The 19,300-nt window shown below is 41.7% G+C and overlaps 1 protein-coding gene across 17 annotated transcripts in view; it reads left to right on the forward strand.

The window, feature by feature from the left end:
* Positions 1-18,965, forward strand: part of EPHA5 (EPH receptor A5) — a 197,253-nt gene extending 178,288 nt beyond the window's left edge. For 8 of the 17 annotated variants that reach the window (XM_052683194.1, XM_052683196.1, XM_052683195.1 and 5 more), the window contains 3 exons: positions 2,192-2,385; positions 5,397-5,552; positions 9,718-11,486. In XM_052683194.1, the coding sequence (XP_052539154.1) occupies positions 2,192-2,385; positions 5,397-5,552; positions 9,718-9,934 (567 nt within the window). In that variant the 3' untranslated portion in view covers positions 9,935-11,486. The other 9 variants (XM_052683198.1, XM_052683204.1, XM_052683200.1 and 6 more) reach the window with 3 other exon arrangements.
* Positions 18,966-19,300: the final 335 nt, after the last annotated feature.

Raw genomic sequence — 19,300 nt, forward strand, 5'->3', positions numbered from 1 at the left:
TACTTGGTTTACTAGGATAGACTATCTCAGGTTTTCACCTTCCAAAAATCCCTAGTGTTGTCATCCCATCCTTAAAAACATAAATGCTTCTCCAGAAAAAGTAATGGGACAAACATGTCTCCTCACGTATGCAAGTTTTAGCTCTTCAAGTCTTAAAAAGCAGTACTACCCATGAACAAAATGGCAAATCTGCCTTTTTTTTTTTTTTTTTCTAAGTATTGCAGTTGCTGCAAGTGACTTAGTCTTTATTGCATCATTCTTTTACTCCTGTTACAGCCAGACCCTGAAGGCACCTTCAGATGCAAGAGCAGAGATCAGCTCCCAGCCCTTGCAGTATTTTGATACCATTTACATTGTATCACCAGAATGAATGACATCCTGTAAATTGAGTTAATGCTATTGATTGTGATGTTACTGCCCGGAATATAAAGCATGCATAACCCCATTGCAGATGTAGTTCAGATATTCTGAGCTGGTGCCAGATGGTCTGCTACCTGTCCTGGTACTATTTTCTTTCTGCTACAGCTGGAGGAAAATCCATTATTGTTATAAATAAAGCAAATAATCTTCTCATAGCTGTGCCACACAGAGACTTTTTATAAGGCAGTTGTAAATCCAGGGCCAGGGACCAGCTGAAATGCATGATGTGAAGAATAGACAGAGCAGACAGTGCAGCATAGTGGGCCTGGTGTTTGATGCTGTGAGCAAAAACCAGTATAGTAGTCCAGCAGTAGACAAGATTACTTTATAGACAAAGGTTGGGTGGAGAGTGGTGCAACTGCTCCACCCGCAGATGAAATCTTAGATAAGCCTCTGTCAGAGCACAGAAGGATTGCAGGTGTTGTGGACCAGATATTCAGGCTGCTCAGTATCCTTTGAGAAGAACACAAAGCCTCAAAACATTTCTTCTCTACTACATATGTCCTTAGAGGGTTCCAGGTTTCTGCTAACGCTGCTCAGCCAGCCCTGTTCATGCCTGGGACTATTCCACTTGGCAAAAAACACAGTGGTGAAGGATGATTTGAAAATGATGCATGCGGTCCTAAATTTTGGAGCCTCCAGGAGTGCAATGCTAACCATAGAGCATTTTTTTTAATCACAAGATGTTTTCAAATTGTGAGAGCGCCTAGAATGAATGGTATTTGAGGCAGTCCTTGGAGTCAAGCAGTGAAACGTTGTGGTTTTCCACACAGTATTCACCATCAGCAATAGCTGCTTCCAGCTTCTGTTGGGCAGTAAGTCTTGGGAGCAGAGGATGTGAAGATGGGCCGCTCGGACTCTGCTGACACGGTCGCAGACCCTTGTGGCCTGAAATGAGAGTTGTGTTCTCCTGAATGCTGCTAACGGTTCAAAATGGGAACTACTGGGCTAGGAGCCCTGCTGTAAGTCTGTCCAAAATGAGGGAAAACAAGTTGCTTTATTCAATTCTGCCCTCATTTGTTCATTTCTGCCTTTCCAGAGCGCAGGCAGCACATGTGTTTATCACTTGTTTTGGATATAGAACCATAGATGGTTTGTATTTGGAATCAGTGCAACAAACTTCCCCTGTTTTTAATTTACATACTCTTAGGCTGACATTTTAAATTCCTGGCAGAAACGTGGACACAGTAAGAAACGACTAAACCCAGACAGTACTGAATGATATATGAGATGGTTGTTCTGCCTCTGCCTCTGCCTTGAATCCATCCATCAATTAGCATTCAAAGTCTCTTTTGAAATACAGTCAGACTTTTATTACTGTAATACAAATCTGTGGTTGAGCACATGCCTTTTCATTTAAAAAGAAGCCAACATCTGAATAAACAAAATCACTGTACTGCAAGACAATGCCAGAAAGCCCCATAAGCTCCTGTTGGCAGACAAGAACAGTCTCTAGTTTTCTGGTGTGACCTACAGACCTCAGCTGAGCTTTGAACAAGTGCAACCTGAGATCTGACCTTCTGGTTACATTGGATTTCTAGACTCATTTTGCAGTGACTAAAAATCAATTATTCAACCTATGCCATAGCAGCAGTGAAAGATAATGGAGTTTACTTGATTTGTCTCGTATATGCAGAGGGTGGGGGATTGGTTGTATGTGAGCGTATTGCTGGACCCAGAGTTCTCTATTTAAACCGATTTATATTTGGGGAAAAAGGTAAGAGGAAGAGAAGAAAAGCAACCCATCAGCCTTGTGTTTTACTTCCCATAGGTGATTAAAGCCGTGGAGGAAGGCTATCGCCTGCCAAGTCCCATGGACTGCCCTGCTGCTCTCTACCAGCTGATGCTTGACTGCTGGCAGAAGGACCGCAACAGCAGGCCCAAGTTTGATGAAATTGTCAGCATGTTGGACAAGCTCATCCGTAACCCAAGCAGCTTGAAGACATTGGTTAATGCATCGAGCAGGTACAAAATCAGGCCAGAGCCATTTCTCAAAGAAAGATTCTTATCTGAATGCCGATTCCTGGTGTAGAATTTCTCTTTAGCCTACATGCATCTGCAGGTGGATGTTCCTCCGTTTCATTATGTCCAAGAGAGTTTTCCCAAAACCAACTTTCTCTGTTTAAATTGGCAGGCCAGTCAGCAATTCAGTAACTCTATAAATGTAGAGCCACTGCAGCAAAGAAAATTACTGTGGCCTGCCTTTTAGAAACTGCAGTTTCAGCAGTATTTATAGGTCTATGATAAAGCTACCTGCGCTCTACCCCAAGGTGAGCGAGAGCAAGACTGAGTCTGTGAAGTAGATAGTAAACACTGCTCAAATTATCTGCCTGTTGACTTTATCTTTGTAATACGAATGAGAAAGTCTCTTGGGAAAACGCTGGATGTGCAGAGCTCATGGATGTCTAAGTGCATCTTCCCAGAAGCATTCCCAGGTGTGTTAGCTGCCACCTCCAGTTCCAACAGTTTTTGTAATTGTGAGGGGATCTCTGTGGTTCCCAAAGAGTTGTACACAAGCAGTTTGCTAAAACCACGTTAAGTGAATGAGGCAGCCAGTCTGCAATTCAGTGTGAATTTCAGCAGCTACACAGCTACAAATAAGGGAAGTATGTGTCAAGAAATAAAACTCCACTTTAGAAAAAAAAAATGGAGAGATTAATTTTTTTTTAGTGAGCTTTGGTAGCAGTCTCTCCACCATACTGGAGTCTTGGAGAGGCTTTTGTAATTTCAGTGTAAGCACACAAGTATTACTTCTGAGCCATCTGTGTTGCTAATCACTCAGTCTCTCGCATGTTCATGTAGGAGTAATGTATAACATCCTTGCTGCTTACCTGATTGGTGGCCGTGGAGCTCCCTTATTAATGCTGGAAGAGGCCCATCAGAAAAACTTATTCTCAGAGGACAAAAAAATGAAATAAAAGGAACAACATGTCCCAGTGCATGACATCTCCATCTCACACTGGAAGAGAATAAACATGAAAACTTTACATAGTTTCATTTTTAAATACAAAATAGATCTGATTGTTCAGGCTATTTCACATGCATCATTAGCCACATGAATAAGAAATTGAAGAAAGACTCTTATTAGCAATTAGTTGTAATATTAGCCCCAGCAAACCTGCAGGAACATGTTTATGATAGCACAAAATGTGATGTTTCTCTTTAATTTTCAGTTCAGAACAGTCATTTTCAAGGCCAGTTACATGGTGATATGTACTGTTATATCAACCTGTTAGGCTAGAAAAGATTAAAATAGGCAGTAAACCATCTCCTTGGGCTGTTAAACACTTTGCTGATATTTTATTCCACTGACAGGCCCTCGCAATTCCAAACTTCTCCTTTTTAAAGGTGCTGTGGGTATATTCTGTGTGCATGGAGTATGTGAACAGCCAGGCTTTGGGGCTGTGTTTCTAGAATCATAGATTTCCATGCCCATACCATAGTAATTCCAAATGAATCATAATTTCGAAGTGCAGCAGCTGTAAAGGATTTTTTAAATATATGTAATGTATTCTTTATGGAAATTCTCATTAATGCAAATAAGGGAGGAAGTCACTCTCTACATTACAGAGCATGCATATCAGTAGGTGCCTCCTGACATTAGTGTTGAAAATCCACTTCTCATTATGATTACTTAGGAGTTTTGAATTCCTCATGTGTATAAAATGTTATGGGAAGCCATTATGCTCTTGGTACTGCAAGTATTCACATTTTATTGGACCTTTCAGCATTGCTATTAAATAAACAAATAATACTAATGTGATCATAAAATATATGAAGATTCCTGAAGTGCTATAACAATATAAAATCTTAGCTCTCCTTTGAGTTGAAAATCTTTCAAGCATAATTCTCACAGTCAGAGGCTGACCCAGCAAATGTTTTTACCTGTGGGTAATAATCTTTATGCAAGGCTTATGTTAACTATGCGCCTTGGTTTACAAAATGGGAGAAATCTAGTTGCTTTCCTGGCTAACCTTGAACAAGTCTGTTTGTGCTCTGCGCATCATCAGTGACGTGGTGGGCCTGCTCACAACACAGGTTACTTGTGCCAGGTTTTAGAGTGGCAAAGGGTTGTTATTTGCCTGAATTGCTTCTTCTTTGCGTGACAGAACCAAGCAGGTAGCAGTTGCTGCACAGAGGTCCGAGCGAGGCTGCAGGAGCCAGGATTCTCGCTCTGGTTTCAGGACTAAACGTGAGCCTCGCCAGGAGGCTGACGCATGGTTGGAGCATTGCTGCTCTCTGCAGGGCTTCTTGGATGCTGCCTGCATACAAAATCCTGGCCTGACTGTGGGAGCAGCCCTTGAAGTGTTAACAACAGCCTGCCGCTGATGGCTGCTGCTGGGAAATGTAATTTGGGTTTCGGTTTCCAGTCTCTGGGTTGTTTTAAGTTAATTATAAGCTTTAAAGAAAGAGGAGAACAGAGCAGGAAGAGTGAAACTGAAGACCTTGAAGTAAGAGTGACAGAGAGAGTGCTGTGGAAAAGGAGCCTGCTTGTGTGTGAGGGGTAATGGGGATGGACACTAATCTTCTCCACTGTCGAAGCAGATACTTCCCACTTGCAGTGTGCACCAGCAATGGCAGCAACTCAAAAGCAAGCGAGGTTACAGGTGAAACTTTGTGGCCCATGCATTGTGAAGTCTTGCCTAACTAATGCTTCATGATCTTTTCATTCTGCTAAGATGGTTGGTAGTTTTGAAAGCTTTTACGCTACTCTTTCTGAAAACTGAAATAAAACTGAAAATTTGGGAAATCTCACACAGAGCTCAAAAAGCATGTGGTTCTCTCCTCCTCATTTAAGTTGCACTGCACTTCCCGGGTAAAGTCAACAAGTTCTAATGAGTCAGAAAAATTACAGCTCCACAGGAGGAATTGGGATTTAGCTATTACTCAAAATACCACAGAAGAGCAATTGTGTCATGTTGGCTACATCTTGATACTGATTCTTTTTACTTCTCTGTCTTTCCTTTTGTCTTTAGAGTATCAAATTTGTTGGTGGAACACAGTCCAGTGGGGAGTGGTGCCTACAGGTCAGTGGGTGAGTGGCTGGAAGCCATCAAAATGGGCCGATACACCGAGATTTTCATGGAGAATGGATACAGCTCAATGGATTCCGTGGCTCAGGTGACCCTGGAGTGAGTAGTTTCCAGATCATTTTCACCTCTTGTAATTGCAGCTGGGGAGGAAAACAAACTTCAAAAATATGTAGAGAGAAGACTGAAGAAAGGAAACCGTTTCCCTTTGTTTGCAGTCATCCATTTCTCTTTTAGTATCTGTATTGATGACAACAAGTGCAGACGAGTCTAAAACTTACTGTCACTACTCTGGCAAGCCAGTACTTTGGCATCTTTACTCACAGAAATTAATGCTTGAGTTTGAATAATTGACAAGCTGTCCTCTCATCATAGCAGCAGTTTATTACTCAGGGTTATCAATAAATAAAAAAATAAGCTTACTAGTAAATGTATAGGAGATAGAGGCCCCTCTGAGGTATACTGGCTTTACACTGCATTAGCTGCTTGAAGAGTTGATCCAGATGTAGCTAAGTGCACAGTCAAGCCTAGAAAAGCATGGAAACAGTTTTCAACATTACTGCAGTAGAAATAGGAGTAGGTGCAGCTGATGCCAACTGAATACCATCGACAAACCAGTGGCTCTAAGGGACAGGTCCCTGGCCAGGACTCTTCCTTCTGCATGTGCTGTTGGTTTTTGCACCTGGATATATCTGTGGTCAGGGCGACAGCACTGAAACAATTTGATAAATGCCTCGAGGCTGCTGGTTTGCTGTGCTCCACCATTACTTGCTGGTCATGTGTAATTGTCTGTAGTTTCTTCCTGACACTTAATCAAACTTGCCCTAAAGCCTGCCTTTGCGACTGGACTAAATTGAGCTTAGGTTTGTTACAGACATTGGGGCAGAATGGCAAAGATTATGCTCCATCCTTGGTGCTTCTTTGGAAGAGGTAGTGAGTCTTCTGACCACATGCAGATCACCAGTGCACTGGCAGAATCAGTGCAGAGGATTAGGAATAAAACAGGAAAAATCCCAGTACCCTAGAGAACCACATCATTTTTCCTGTCTGCTACAGGGCTTGCTGTGGAGCTCACCATTTAGGGTGAGAGTTCCTTTGCACATGTTGCAGGTTGGTACCACCCCTATACAGTTCAGTTTCAGTTTAATTGGACAAGTCGCGTATGGATGGAGTGCAAAAATATCTCTCCTCTCCCTGATTTTATTTACTTCATCCACTTGACCTGTATTTGTCCCTTACTCCTGCCTAATTTCAGGTACTTGCTTGAACCCCCAAGTGAGAAAGTAAGTCTTTTCTAGTGACTAAGGAACCAGGGTCCTTAGATTTCTTTTTAGTTCCTTTTTCGGATTCCTGAAACTATTACATGCATTTGATACTGCATTTGGACTCTACACACTTTGACTGAGGTCCATTGCCAAGGCAGACAGGGAGATCTAGCCAGAGGATGGGTGATGAGGATAGGAAGAGGCAGTAACGTAAGAGAAAAGCAAAAGGGGAGCATTCCCTTCTTATGTGGCACCTTAATCATAGAATCAAAGGAAGTCCCAGTAGAATCTGCAGAATGTCTGAAATACATCATAGGCTTTTTGCTGTTTGGCTGTATTAGTCATACCAAAGAACAAAACTAAGAGTTACAAAAACTTCCCATTTGTTCCTTTTTAAAACTTAATGTAATTTCAAGTGTTTTGAAAGAAATGCTTAGATCAAAAGTGAAAGGCTTTGGTTTGATCAGAGAAAATGTTGAGCACAATTCCAAATCAGTGGGTATTTTTGCCACCTATGTAGCTTTATATGGTCTTAGCATCCCTCTTCTTAGCACACTAACAAAACTATTGCTAACCTCACCTTTTGGAGGAATGACTGCATCCCCCCCAAATCGCTCAAAGTGCAGTGCATTGTGATATGACATAATTAAGTATTTCCTGGGTTGCACATCTGTGATTTATAAATAATAGAAGGGACTGTTAGAGCTGTGCCAGATTTCTACCTTTTTCTTGGATGTAGTAGTTCAGATTGTGAAATGATCTGTTTAATTTGACTTTAAAATGTAAACATTCCTCTATATTTACTGTTTGGTATTTCAAAAATTTCAGAAGTAACCCCCCTTAAGTCTTTTTCAAAATACCTTTCAGGCAGTCTGAAATGGTTTTTCAGATTGACAGTGAGTCCAGTAATTCATTTTCTGTATAGTTCTAGCCAAAAAAGGCACGTTGTTGTAAGTATCATTATAGCTGTCAGGGATGCTGGAACCTCACCAGCTGCAAACCGTATCTAAACCCCTTCCACAGGGTCCCAGGATGTTCTCTGTAGCGCAGACGTCATTCTGCTCTGGTCCTTTACTGGTCCCCAATGAAGATGACATGTTCTGAGCTTCAGCTTTCTTCCAGGCTTTTACAGCAGTAGAGTCATACAGAAGAGCTGATGTCTGGGGAGCCTTGGGGGATTTTTTTTGAAGATGAAAGTAGACATCTTATTAATCCATCTTGCATTTCACTGACTCACTTCTCTTGAAAATAAAAAAGGCAAGACACTGGAAAGTTCCAACCTCATGTATTAGGTGAGGTGCTGCATGAAGCAGTCTTGCGGGAAACGAAACTGTCCATGAAGGTGTATCCCACAGGTAGCTCTGTTGGCTGTATTCCGGCTAGTTTAATGCCAGGTAGTACAAGAAAACCTCACTGTTTAACCTGGATTTGTTCATCCTCATGGTTGAAAACAAACCCTGAGACTGTTGGTGTGGCCGTCACCAGCTTATCTGATCATACTGTAAAGAATGTGCATAAACTACTATTTTGCCTCCTAAAATGGCCTGTGAAGCTCCTTTCATGTGCAGCTGCACCACACTTCTTATAAAAAAACATCACTGCACCACATAACTCCATCAGATTCCTACCTGGCAAATACGGATAAGTTCTGCTGATTTCAAGGTAATTATATCAACTTTTCAAAGTTGGCTCCAGCTATAGCTAGTTATCCATGCTTGTAATACCCCACCCCCAGCTGCCTTGAGATGCATAAGTCAGGCTTGGTTCTTGAACATCTCATGCACCTTTGCATTGCAATTATGGCTTAGTGAAGATATCTTAACCCCAGTTGAGTCTGTTTAGGGGAAAACTGTGGAAGGTTCATTAAAGGCTAACAAGCCATCCAAATCAACACCTCTGTGATTACTCTCAGACATAGTAAAAAAATAAAAATAAAAAAAAAAGACAGAAGGCCTGACTCATAGCCATTAAAAAAGGAAAAACCACCTTAGACTTCAGGGACATCAGAGGAATGCTATCCCATACTTAAGAGCTGAACCGTGTGCTCTGATGTAAACTGGCAGATTGCCTTTGAAATCAACAAAGTAAGGGAGAGAAATGTTGGTTTCTGTGGGGGCTCAAATGAAGGCTTCATGTGTTCTCCAGAGATGCTATGGGGAAGAAATAAACATTGGAATAAGCAAAGTTCATTAAAGGTTAATATATTTGGGGTTTTGTTGTTTCTGGAGGTTTTAATTTTTCTCCCTGTAAGAGGAAACAACAAAACATTTTGTACTCTGCAAATGAGAATTCAGTCTAAATGTTCCTTGTTTGTTTGTTGTTTTGTTTTTTTGGTGTTTGTTTTTTTTTTTTTTTTTAAAAATAGAGGCAACTGTTCAATATATTCCAGAGCTGGGACTTGGGGGGATCAGGTGAAAAGAACATGTGAACATTTACAACTAGCTTTCTTTCCCCAAATGACATGAGTAAAAGATTCTTTACAATTTAAGAGGTTGCCTTCAAATACCATCCAAAATGATATTCCCCAAATTGAAACTGCTTAGGAAATACATGGAAATTAGGTGAAGAAGGGAGAACTGATTAACCACCACCAGAAAACACTGAAAAAATACAATGAATGTAAAGAATTCTTAAAATCTCCTGGGTAAAGCTACTAGTACTGTAAGAGAGGGGATGGCCATAGCATTCTGACAGAACTGGTGTCTGCAGGTGATCAGCTTGTGTCCTCTTTAGGGGACCTGGTTGAGATGGTAGATGTTCAGCACTCTTTGAAAATCCCACCTAGCATGCAAATCAAAATCCCAGTTACCACCTTGCTTCGTTCAAAGTCATGCTTAATGCTTTTACTCCAGAAAAGAGTAGTGCTTGTGACAAATTATTGAAGATAAAACTTTTACAAGCTATAAACTGTGAATAATATCGCCCCAAGTCCTGAGCTCTGCTTGCTTAAGCAAAGACCTGAAAATGTATGTTTTCAAACAAAGAGTGATTTCTACATTTAGCTCTAATTCTTGCAAAGGGATGAATCACCTTGTGAAAAGTGGAGCCTCACCCTCCACCCCCTCTTTCCAACTGGATATCAGACTTGAAGGAAACCTTTCCAGTGGATCAGACCTGCTCTTTAAACTTGTGGACCACCTAGTGACTTTGAGTGTGTCTGGAGCTCTTTCAATCCACTGCAAGATTAACTTTACCAGGACAATACTCAAGAATAGATAGATCCATGACATGAGTTTCAGTCTGATATTTGACTGGACCAATTACTAACAAAATGTGGACTGCATACTTACACCTTTTGAAAGATCTGTGCTCACCGAATCTCAGGACACCCTGTTGTTTGTTATTAGATGAAGAACTCTGAATATTTGTAATAATATGTGATGTGTTGCTTTGCATTGTATTTTTTTCTTATAAAATAAAATAAATTATTTATTAAAAGTTATACTGGATGAAGAACATTTAAGAGTTCACCTGCTCTAGATACTTACTCTTAACCTAAAATCTCAGTTCTGGATAGTGATACTGCATACACTTGTGAACAAACCCATTCTCATGTCATAATTAAGTAGGATGGGAGTAACGGATAAGAGCAGATGAACTCTTAAAAGAAGAAAGATCCTAATCTCGTGCAAAGGTCCCTTGCAAGTGGATTCCTCTCCCGCTAGTGTCTTCTAAAGGTCTTTGAGGTTATTCTTTCCCCTCTTTCAAACTGACAGCTAACTCTGTGAGTAGTGCCAGTCTGCATGGGCCAGTGTAGTGCTGCACTGTGTGAAGGAAAGTGCTACAATATGGCTGGGGTGGGAGATGAAATGCAAAATAATCTCTGGCAGGCTGATGGCTTCCAGCCATGGAGGTATTTCAGGAACCTGGCCCTTTTGGTTGCATGAGTAATGGAGTGGTGAGGAGTGTTGTATTTTATGTGGCAATCCAGTCCTAGTCTACACTGTGTTTGACAAATTGGTCCATGGTGTATAAGTAGTTCTATTTGTAAATAAAGTGTTTTAAATATATTTCTTACAAAGTGGAGACCATAAATTCAACTATTTCAAATGGAGGATATTGCATTTAAGGGAGTACTGTATTGTCACTGTCGCACTGAAGCCAGGCTTTCATATAAGGCCATGGTAAAAGCAAGTGTGCAGCTGCTTACAGGCTGTTTGGAATGGGCCAATACCTGTTTTCCCCTTTATTTCCTTGGCTTTCTGGTTAACTTAAGTTGCCCTCGTAGTACTGTGTCAGCATGTGATTTGAATTCCTGTGTGTTTCTATTTTCCACATTACATGAAAGAAAGAAATGAAAGGGCGAACTTATTCCTGAAGCAGGACTGAAAGTTGTCTTGTTGCTGCAAGTCAAGTATTTGGAAGCAGGGAGACCTGCTTAATACGACACTTGGGTACTCCTATCTTCACAGCCTCAAGAAATGCCCATGCAGCTGCCACATCAGCGCATGCAAACCCAGCAACTGGGGTAGAGTCACTTGCATGGCAAGGTGTAGCCTGGATGCTGACTGCAAGTGCCATTTGCAAGGTCTCAGATGTGCCTTTTCTTGCAGGGAATTGCACTTTTCCTGTCACCCCCCAGACATTTGCAGAGCCTGTGAAGATATGCTTCCGTACGTCTCTGGGAAGCTGAGCCCAGTGAAATTGCCAATTAACTGTAGTAAAATGGAACAATGAGCTTTGGACTGAATTTTTAGGACAGTTGTGCTGCGGACCTTCAGCAAAGAAATCTATTTTGTCTCCAAACTGGCTGTTGTGTTCTCCCAATTTTGTTTAAAATTGGCTTCTGTCTTCCACTGCTTTTAGTCCAGTGCTTTGACGCTGGATGTATGGGAGGCTGCAACAGGGTGCAAGTCACACTTGAAAAAGGGAATTAAAGCTCCTGCATTCTTGAGGCTTTTTTGCTGCTTTTTTTTTTTTCCCCTCAAAAGTTTTGTTGCTGGCTTTGCAAAGTGCAAGTTAGCTTTTGAATAAAGCTGACAATTTTATATTTGGTGAGCATCTGGCTCAGGAGCTGTTGTCTGGATTAGGCTTTTGGTCAGTCTTTGTAGAGCTAACTGACCATACAGCACTTTTTCCCCTCTCTGAGGAGTCCCCACACTTTTGGCCAGTGGCTCCGCATTCAGGAGTATTCAATAGTCAAAAAAATAGATTAGATCTCCTGGTGAGCAACTAATGGATTGAAACTAGAAACTCGTTTTTCTTCTCTTTGTCTGTGCCTCTCTTAAATCAATGAGGCACTGCTCAAGGATATTGGGTTATGCAGGATGCTATGAGGAAAAAAGACTCTGTAGTGAGTACCCTGAAAACCTGAAAATGGTGCTTGGATCCTTTTGATGAGGAAGCCTGCTGCTGCGCCAGAGAGCATGGACCTTTTCTCACTAGACTGACTGAGCTGTGTATGAAATGCAAATACACACATGCCTTGCTGATAGTTTCAGGCTAGCTTTTCTGCGTAACATGCAAGAGCAGAGAGATATTACCAGAAACAGTACATATGTGAAATATGTGTTACTGGATTTTCAAAAGAGTTCAGTTTGCACTTTTAGATACCTGAAAAAAATAGCTGAACTTTCAAAGAGCACCAGCAGAGCAGCATTCAGCAGGGGGGAAGATGGATGTTGGCTCTTCTAAAATTCTGGTCCTATACTGTTTTTTTTTATCTTTGGTGTGAACTTCCAACTGTGCTGTGTACATAAAATAAATTGCATGGAACAATAGTATTACTACATTTTCCTTCATTATTAAGATCGCTTGCTGAACTAGTTTCACAATTCAGTGGAGGTAGAAATGAAAGCATGTCCCCCTGAGAAGGTAGACACCTTTGCAGATGCTGCAGCCTTTTCTTCCAGGTAAGGAGTGTGCTGATGTGTCTCATGGACCTCTGTTACTCCGCACCCATTGTGTTGTGATTTCCAGTATGCATCAGAGAGATGCTTCACTGAAAAAGGGTATGATGATGGAATGTAGTGTTTAGCCTCGAGCAGAAAATCTGGGATTTTCCAAATCAAAAGGCTGAGAAGTGTGACAATCCTATGGAGAACAGATCTAGCTTTTGGCTTCAACTGGTTTTTGTGTTAACACATCAACCTTCACTCGGGATTGTTTTTTATTAGAAACGATGTTTTTCTGAAGTGTTCATCTATGTAATTTTTGGATGTGGATGGTTGTGTTTACACTGGAGTTTCTGTCCAGAATATAAATCTGCTGAAAGACACCTTGATGGCTAGCTCACATGCATTATGTAATGGCATTCTGGTGTTCATTGCACGCGTTCACCTGCAGTTGTCTGTGCACTGTGGGCCAGGTTTTCCAGTGTGTCTCAGGTGGCGACTGGGCTCCTGGGAACAGCAGGAGGGACCAGGGAGCTGCAATTCTGAGTGTCTGGTGATCTGGTGACATCCCGCTAGCTTTCAATGGAGAGCCTTCTTCTAAATGGCTTGTATGTTTCTGCATACTCTCCACAAACTAGTGTCAGCAGCACTGGGATTCACACCTTTATTGGCAAAACAGTAGAGCCCTTCTTTGAAAACATACTATATGCAGTCCAGCTGGAAGGTAAAAAGCAAGGAGCTCATAATTCTGTGGTGGAAGTCTTCAGATGAAGCATCATGTCTCGTCTAAGTCAAATTGCTTCCCTAACGATCTATGTCTCATGTTGGAAACATATAGGCACCTGTCTTGATCCTTCTTCCAAATGTCATTCCTTCAATTTCTTTGTTATCAATTTTGGCTCTTTAATGAATTCAGTATAATTGCACTGTCATAACCCACTGTGTGAGAGGCACCCCACCTGGCTTTTAGCTGTGTCATTAAATCTAATCAGGGAGCAACTCATCCCACACTTTGAATGGGATAAATCAACTCATGGAGGTGCTTCTCTCACAGTTCTCACAGAAACTTGGCAATTAGCTTAATCTAGATACCTACATTTTAGAGAGCTAAATTTCTGAGAAGACAACTGTTCTTCCTAGTCGTATGTTACACCTTTCTTGTAATGGCACCCTGCTAGACAGACTCAACACAAATGCCTTTATCTTTTAGAATTCTCACACACAAAATAGTCAAGCCTGTGTCTTCAGCAAGATTTGCAAAGGCTCAGAGGGGAGCTGTGTTACGAATTCATGTTGACTTTAGAAGGCCGTAATGGTGGTAGCTGTGCTTAAGGCTTTTGCCATTCAGCTCTCTCTAGGAGCAGGCAATAGGATTGTGGTTTGTGTATCTTTGGCTTTGTCTCATCTGAAGAGGAAGGAAGTGTGGATTGATCTTACTCCTCGCTGCTCGTATCCAAGATCAAATACCAGTCTCTCCCAGGAGAAGAGGAAACTGCAACACACATTTTCTTACGCAGGTTTTCTCTTGGAGTAGGACTTCATACATGTAGTGGAGTCCCTTGCTGAAGCCAATGCTAATACTTTGCTTTCAAGCTTTTCCCCTTAGTCACTAAGATGATCTTGGTCAAGCCATCTCACCTCTCTGAGACGTTGTCAGCCATTTAAAAAATTGGGAAAATTAAATGTGCCTCCTTAAAGGGCTTTGGGAGCCACAGATGGTAAGAGGTAGGCGCTGGCAGCAGCATCGACGCGTGCGGTGCGTAGTGTGTGTGGCAGCATGTGCCTGAACAATCCCTGGAACCAACATCTGCTTTCTCCCACAGGGATTTGAGGCGGCTGGGAGTGACACTTGTTGGTCACCAGAAGAAGATAATGAACAGCCTTCAAGAGATGAAGGTCCAGTTGGTGAATGGGATGGTGCCATTGTAACTCGGTTTTTAAGTCACTTCCTCGAGTGGTTGGTCCTGCACTTTCTATACTAGCTCTGAAATTTATTTTGACTAAAGAAGAAAAAAGGGAAATTCAGAAATACAGAAATTTCTGTAACTGAAGGACGCTGGCTTCTGCCACAGCATTTATAAAGCAGTGTTTGACTGAAGTTTTCATTTTCTTCCTATTTGTGTCCTCATTTTCATGAAGTAAATGTAACATGCATGGAACATGGAAATGGATCTACTGTACATGAGGTTAACCAATTTCTTGCGCTTCAGCGATGACAACAGCAAGCCTTCCCACCACATGTTGTCTATACATGGGAGATATATATATATATATATATATATATAGCACCTTTATATACTGAATTACAGCAGCAGCACATGTTAATACTTCCAAGGACTTACTTGACTAGAGAAGTTTTGCAGCCATTTGTGGGTCACACAAGCTGCGGTTTACTGAAGTTTACTTCAAGTCGTACTTGTCTACAGAAGTGTATTGAAGAGCAATATGATTAGATTATTTCTGGATAGATATTTTGTTTTGTAAATTTAAAAAATGCTGTTACACAGCGTTAAGTTATAGAGACTAGTGTATAAACATGTTGCTTGCTCAATGGCAAATACAATACAGGGTGTATATTTTTTCTCTGTGTTACAAAGTTCTTTTAGTTTGCTCTTCTGTGAGGATAATACGTTATGATGTATATAGTGTACAGTTTGCTACACATCAGGTACAAGATTGGGGCTTTCTCAATGTTTTGTTCTTTTTCCCTCTTTTGCTTCATTTTGTGTTCTTTTTGTGTTAACCACTATGCTTTGTATTTTTGCTGCTGTTTGGTTTGAGCAACATATAAAGCTTTCAGGTGTTTTGATTATATATATGAGGTGGAAGGAGTCTGCTTAAATAAAGAACACCATTCTCCGTTGTGGGCTGTGGATGTCCCGAAGAGGTAAAGTAAAATGGGACTTAAAACATACAGCTCTCATCATCCCTCAGCAGCATTGCAGCATCTGTTTTCTTTGTGTGTTTCATAATTTGCTCCTGGTGCGCCCCTTCCTGGAAAGAGAAGATGTGCGTGGAATCCATCTGCACCAGTGTTTAAACCCAGCACTGTCTCAGGGTAGCCTTTGACCTGCTCCCTTGCTTTCCTTGCTGCCAACAAGCACTCTTCAAGGCCAGGAGACAAATCACCACGTGTTGTTAGCTAAAGAAAGGGATTTTGCTGTTCCTCTTCTGCTTGTACGAGTCAAGTCCTGGAGGTGCAGTGTGGATGCATATCCACTACCATCCAGCATGGAGATTTCACAGCATTTTCCAAAACTGTGGCCAGGAAGGTGAGGGAGGAAATTATTTTGGGAGCTGCACGGTTCCATATTGTTTTGTGGGTATTTTCAGCTTAGACACCCTCCACGTCCCTTGGGAAAGTTGGACAGGTCAGCTGCGAAACACTCATTCATCTTACAAAAATGGGTACAGACCTGGCCACTGTGGGGCAGAGAAGAGAGAGGAGTATAAAAGAGAGCAGCCCAATATGGTCATGATGTTGGCGTCCCATGATGAAGATGATCTGTCTGAATCTGACACTGCTTATGTCAGTACTTGGTTGTAAATCTGGGCTAATGTGTACACTGCAGTTTGAAGATGATGTTTTCAGGGGGACCTAAAGGCAGCAGTGAGATGCAGAGTCCTCAAAATCTCACCACGAAACAAGTTGGGGCTGTCCTCCTTTAGCTGTAGATGGGAGTAATCAGGGCAGTTAATTTGGTATTCATAGGTTGTTTTGTGAAGCTTTGGTGAAGATAAGGATTAAAGAATTGCTCGGCAGATGGCAAGTGTTTACTGTAGATATATTGCTTCCTTAGAGGTGTTGGATAGTATCTTCCTTGATAATAACATCGACGTATTGACTTACTGTGTTTTCCCTTGTCCCCTGGCACTGCAGAGTAGAGCCTGAGCACCTCATCTAATGCCAAAAGGCAGCCATTTTCTTCTCCCCTACAGAACCATGTTTTGAACACCACTCCAGCTGGTTTTAAAAGTCTTTCTTCAATTTCCTCAAAGCCCTTTGATGAGATTTAATCCAAATAACAGTTTCTAAAGAAAAGGGGTGGGGGAAGGTGTAGGAAGAGAGGGTTAGCTGTGCGTTTGTTTTTTTTTTTTCTCAGCAGCAGGGCTCACTTTCTTTCAGCAGGGCTTCTTGATGCAAAATTTGTCCATCTTGGAACAGCCTGCATGCTTAGTGATGTCCAATTCTCCTCTGAGAACTGCTCTTTTTCTGAGGCACAGGCAAAGCCTAAAAGAGCAGAAATAGGTATGTGGGAGGGCAGGAGCACATGCTTGCCACTCTCACCCTGCTGCCTTGGCACTTGCTGCTCATGGGAACGTTGAGCTCGCCTGACAGCACAAGAAACAGGACGGAGCTGAGTTGCACAGTGAGACACAGCCAGGCAGTAGGGGAAGGTCTGACCAACCTTGCTTGTGTGATTTCTCATCCTGTTGCTTCATTTTGTCAGCCACCAGGCCACAAAAGGTGGGGGAGAGGGAATCAAGACATAGCAATTTCAGCACATAGCAGAGATTTGTCACATAATAAATAACATTATTAGGCCTGTCAGCAGAGCTGTCTTGGGATTATTTGTGCCTCTCTGCCTGTAGCACTTTGTAAAATAACCCATAGGAAGACAGAAACAACAACTCATTTCTTTGGGAAGTATTGTTCGGTTTCCACATGCATCCATCAGCTGCATCCAGAGAGATTTTAGTAGCAAATTTCAGTACTTAGCCTTTCTGCTCATTTTCTTTGGTCATTCATTAACTGCTGGCTCTGTGTAAGGATTTGGTTTGTTCTTTTTTCCATATTTCTACAAGAAAATCCCAGCACCGTTTGTGGGTTTTAAAGGCATACACAGTGCTGCTGGGGTGCACCTCATGGAGATGAGAATGATGTTCCTCATACACTGTAGTAATTGCCAGATATTGGAGCAGTCTTCAGAATACTTTTCAGAAGGTCCTGTGGAAAATGAACTGTCCTTAAACCCGACTGCATATGTAAACAGGATACCTACTCTCAGTTCCCTGAATAAATAAATGATCTTTTATATTTATTTCAAGAGCTGCTCATGCTACAGATCTCTTTACTATAGGCTCTGAACTGGAAATAAAGACATTTTAACAAATACAGGCCAGAAGTTACAGCTTCTACTTTCACACTCAAATTCCAGAGTTCTGATGACGGAGCTACCAGTGAAAAGAGAACTACAAGTACTCAGTCTGTGGGGCAACTGGACCATTTATTTGGGCCTCTTACGCAGATTTAGGGTTATAAAGTAAAGCTCCCTTTTTACCACGGTGTTTTTGAAGGACTCGGGGGGGATCTGGCAGCACCTCTTTGAAACTTTCTACCTGCGAGCTTGGCCAGGCTGCTGCTGTTTTCACCTGCTGAGCCGGGGCACCACGAAGCACAAGTAGAAAAACTTGCCTTCAAAAGGAGTGGCAAATGAAAATGTATAGCCTGAAATCAGACATTGTGAATGGATGAATGCATATTTTGGTGTGCAGTAGGAGATCACAGTAATATTTTTTTGGTTATGCTCTTTGTAAGCACAGGGGGAGATAAGGACGGTAGTTAGCTGACCTTGCCAGTTGTGTGCTGGACCTGGAAACCACGACGAGGCAGTGGTTTTCATTAATCAGTAAAATTGGAGCTGTAGGTGGATTTCCTGCCTACTGTAAGTCAAAGCAGTTTGCTTTTTCAACTCGCCAGTGCTGCTATTGATACACTGAATACTTTTTTCCAGTACGTTTTGCTGCAAATTGCGAGGAAGTATTTCAAAGGGCTTGCGAGGTGAAGAGGCTCTTTTCAAAACAGTTTTTCATCTTGGGAGAAGGAAGTCTCCCCAAGCATGGCTTGTCTCCATTCATTGTTTATTTATCATTTGGCTAAATTACCTAACCTTAAAAAGGAAGATGATTTTTTTAAAGTAATTTTTTTTAAGTTTTGTTTTGTTTTGTTTTAAATTTCTTCTACATATTAACAGCAAAAAGGACAAAAAGCTTAAAAAAAAAAGGTTGTCTATTCAGTATTGAATATAAATATGTAGAATTCCCAGTTGTCAAGAAATTGTGACTCCTTGGACTGCTGTAGTCTTGAAATTAGTCATTAAGGCATGTGTGATACATCAATAGCAGTCTAAGAGTAGCACTTAGTTTCTGATCCTTTATTGTTTGTTGCAATTTCTTAGGCCGTGTAGGTCAGGAGTTTATATATCCAGTGCTATTGGTGCTGCAGCATTTGTCTCAGCTCTTTCAACTGTTCCAACACATAGGAGACCGTAGTGTTGCTGTATTTATCCCCTCCTTTTTCCCCTCCCGGGATGCTCTCTGTGCATTTTGTTTGTGTACATGTTTTTAGTAGTGTAAGATATGAAATTTTATATATTTTTTCATAAAAATAAAAAAATCTTTGAATAATGGCTCCATCCAGTTGTGGATCACACACACCATTTTGAGCCTGCCACGAAGCGTCGGGTTCTCCTCCCTCTTGCAGCAGTGAAGAATGGCTTGGAAAAGATGTAACGGAGGCAGTGGTGGGCTCGAGGAGGGCCTGGAGAACTGTTGACTTCAGGCTTCTGCAAGGTAACTGCTGCTGTAGGACAAGAGCTGTGTGCTGATTCTCCTGGCCTCGTGGGAAATCGCAGCAGACAGTGGGTGATGTGGGTGCTGCTTTTGTAGCCTGGTGTTCGTGGCAAAGAATGGCACAGTAGGCTGGGACAGCAGAGGAGCAACACTTTGTATACCAGAAGGAGCACGAGGT

Source organism: Tympanuchus pallidicinctus, unplaced genomic scaffold (assembly GCF_026119805.1).
Source record: "Tympanuchus pallidicinctus isolate F22 unplaced genomic scaffold, pur_lepc_1.0 scaffold2, whole genome shotgun sequence".
Taxonomy (NCBI): domain Eukaryota; kingdom Metazoa; phylum Chordata; class Aves; order Galliformes; family Phasianidae; genus Tympanuchus; species Tympanuchus pallidicinctus.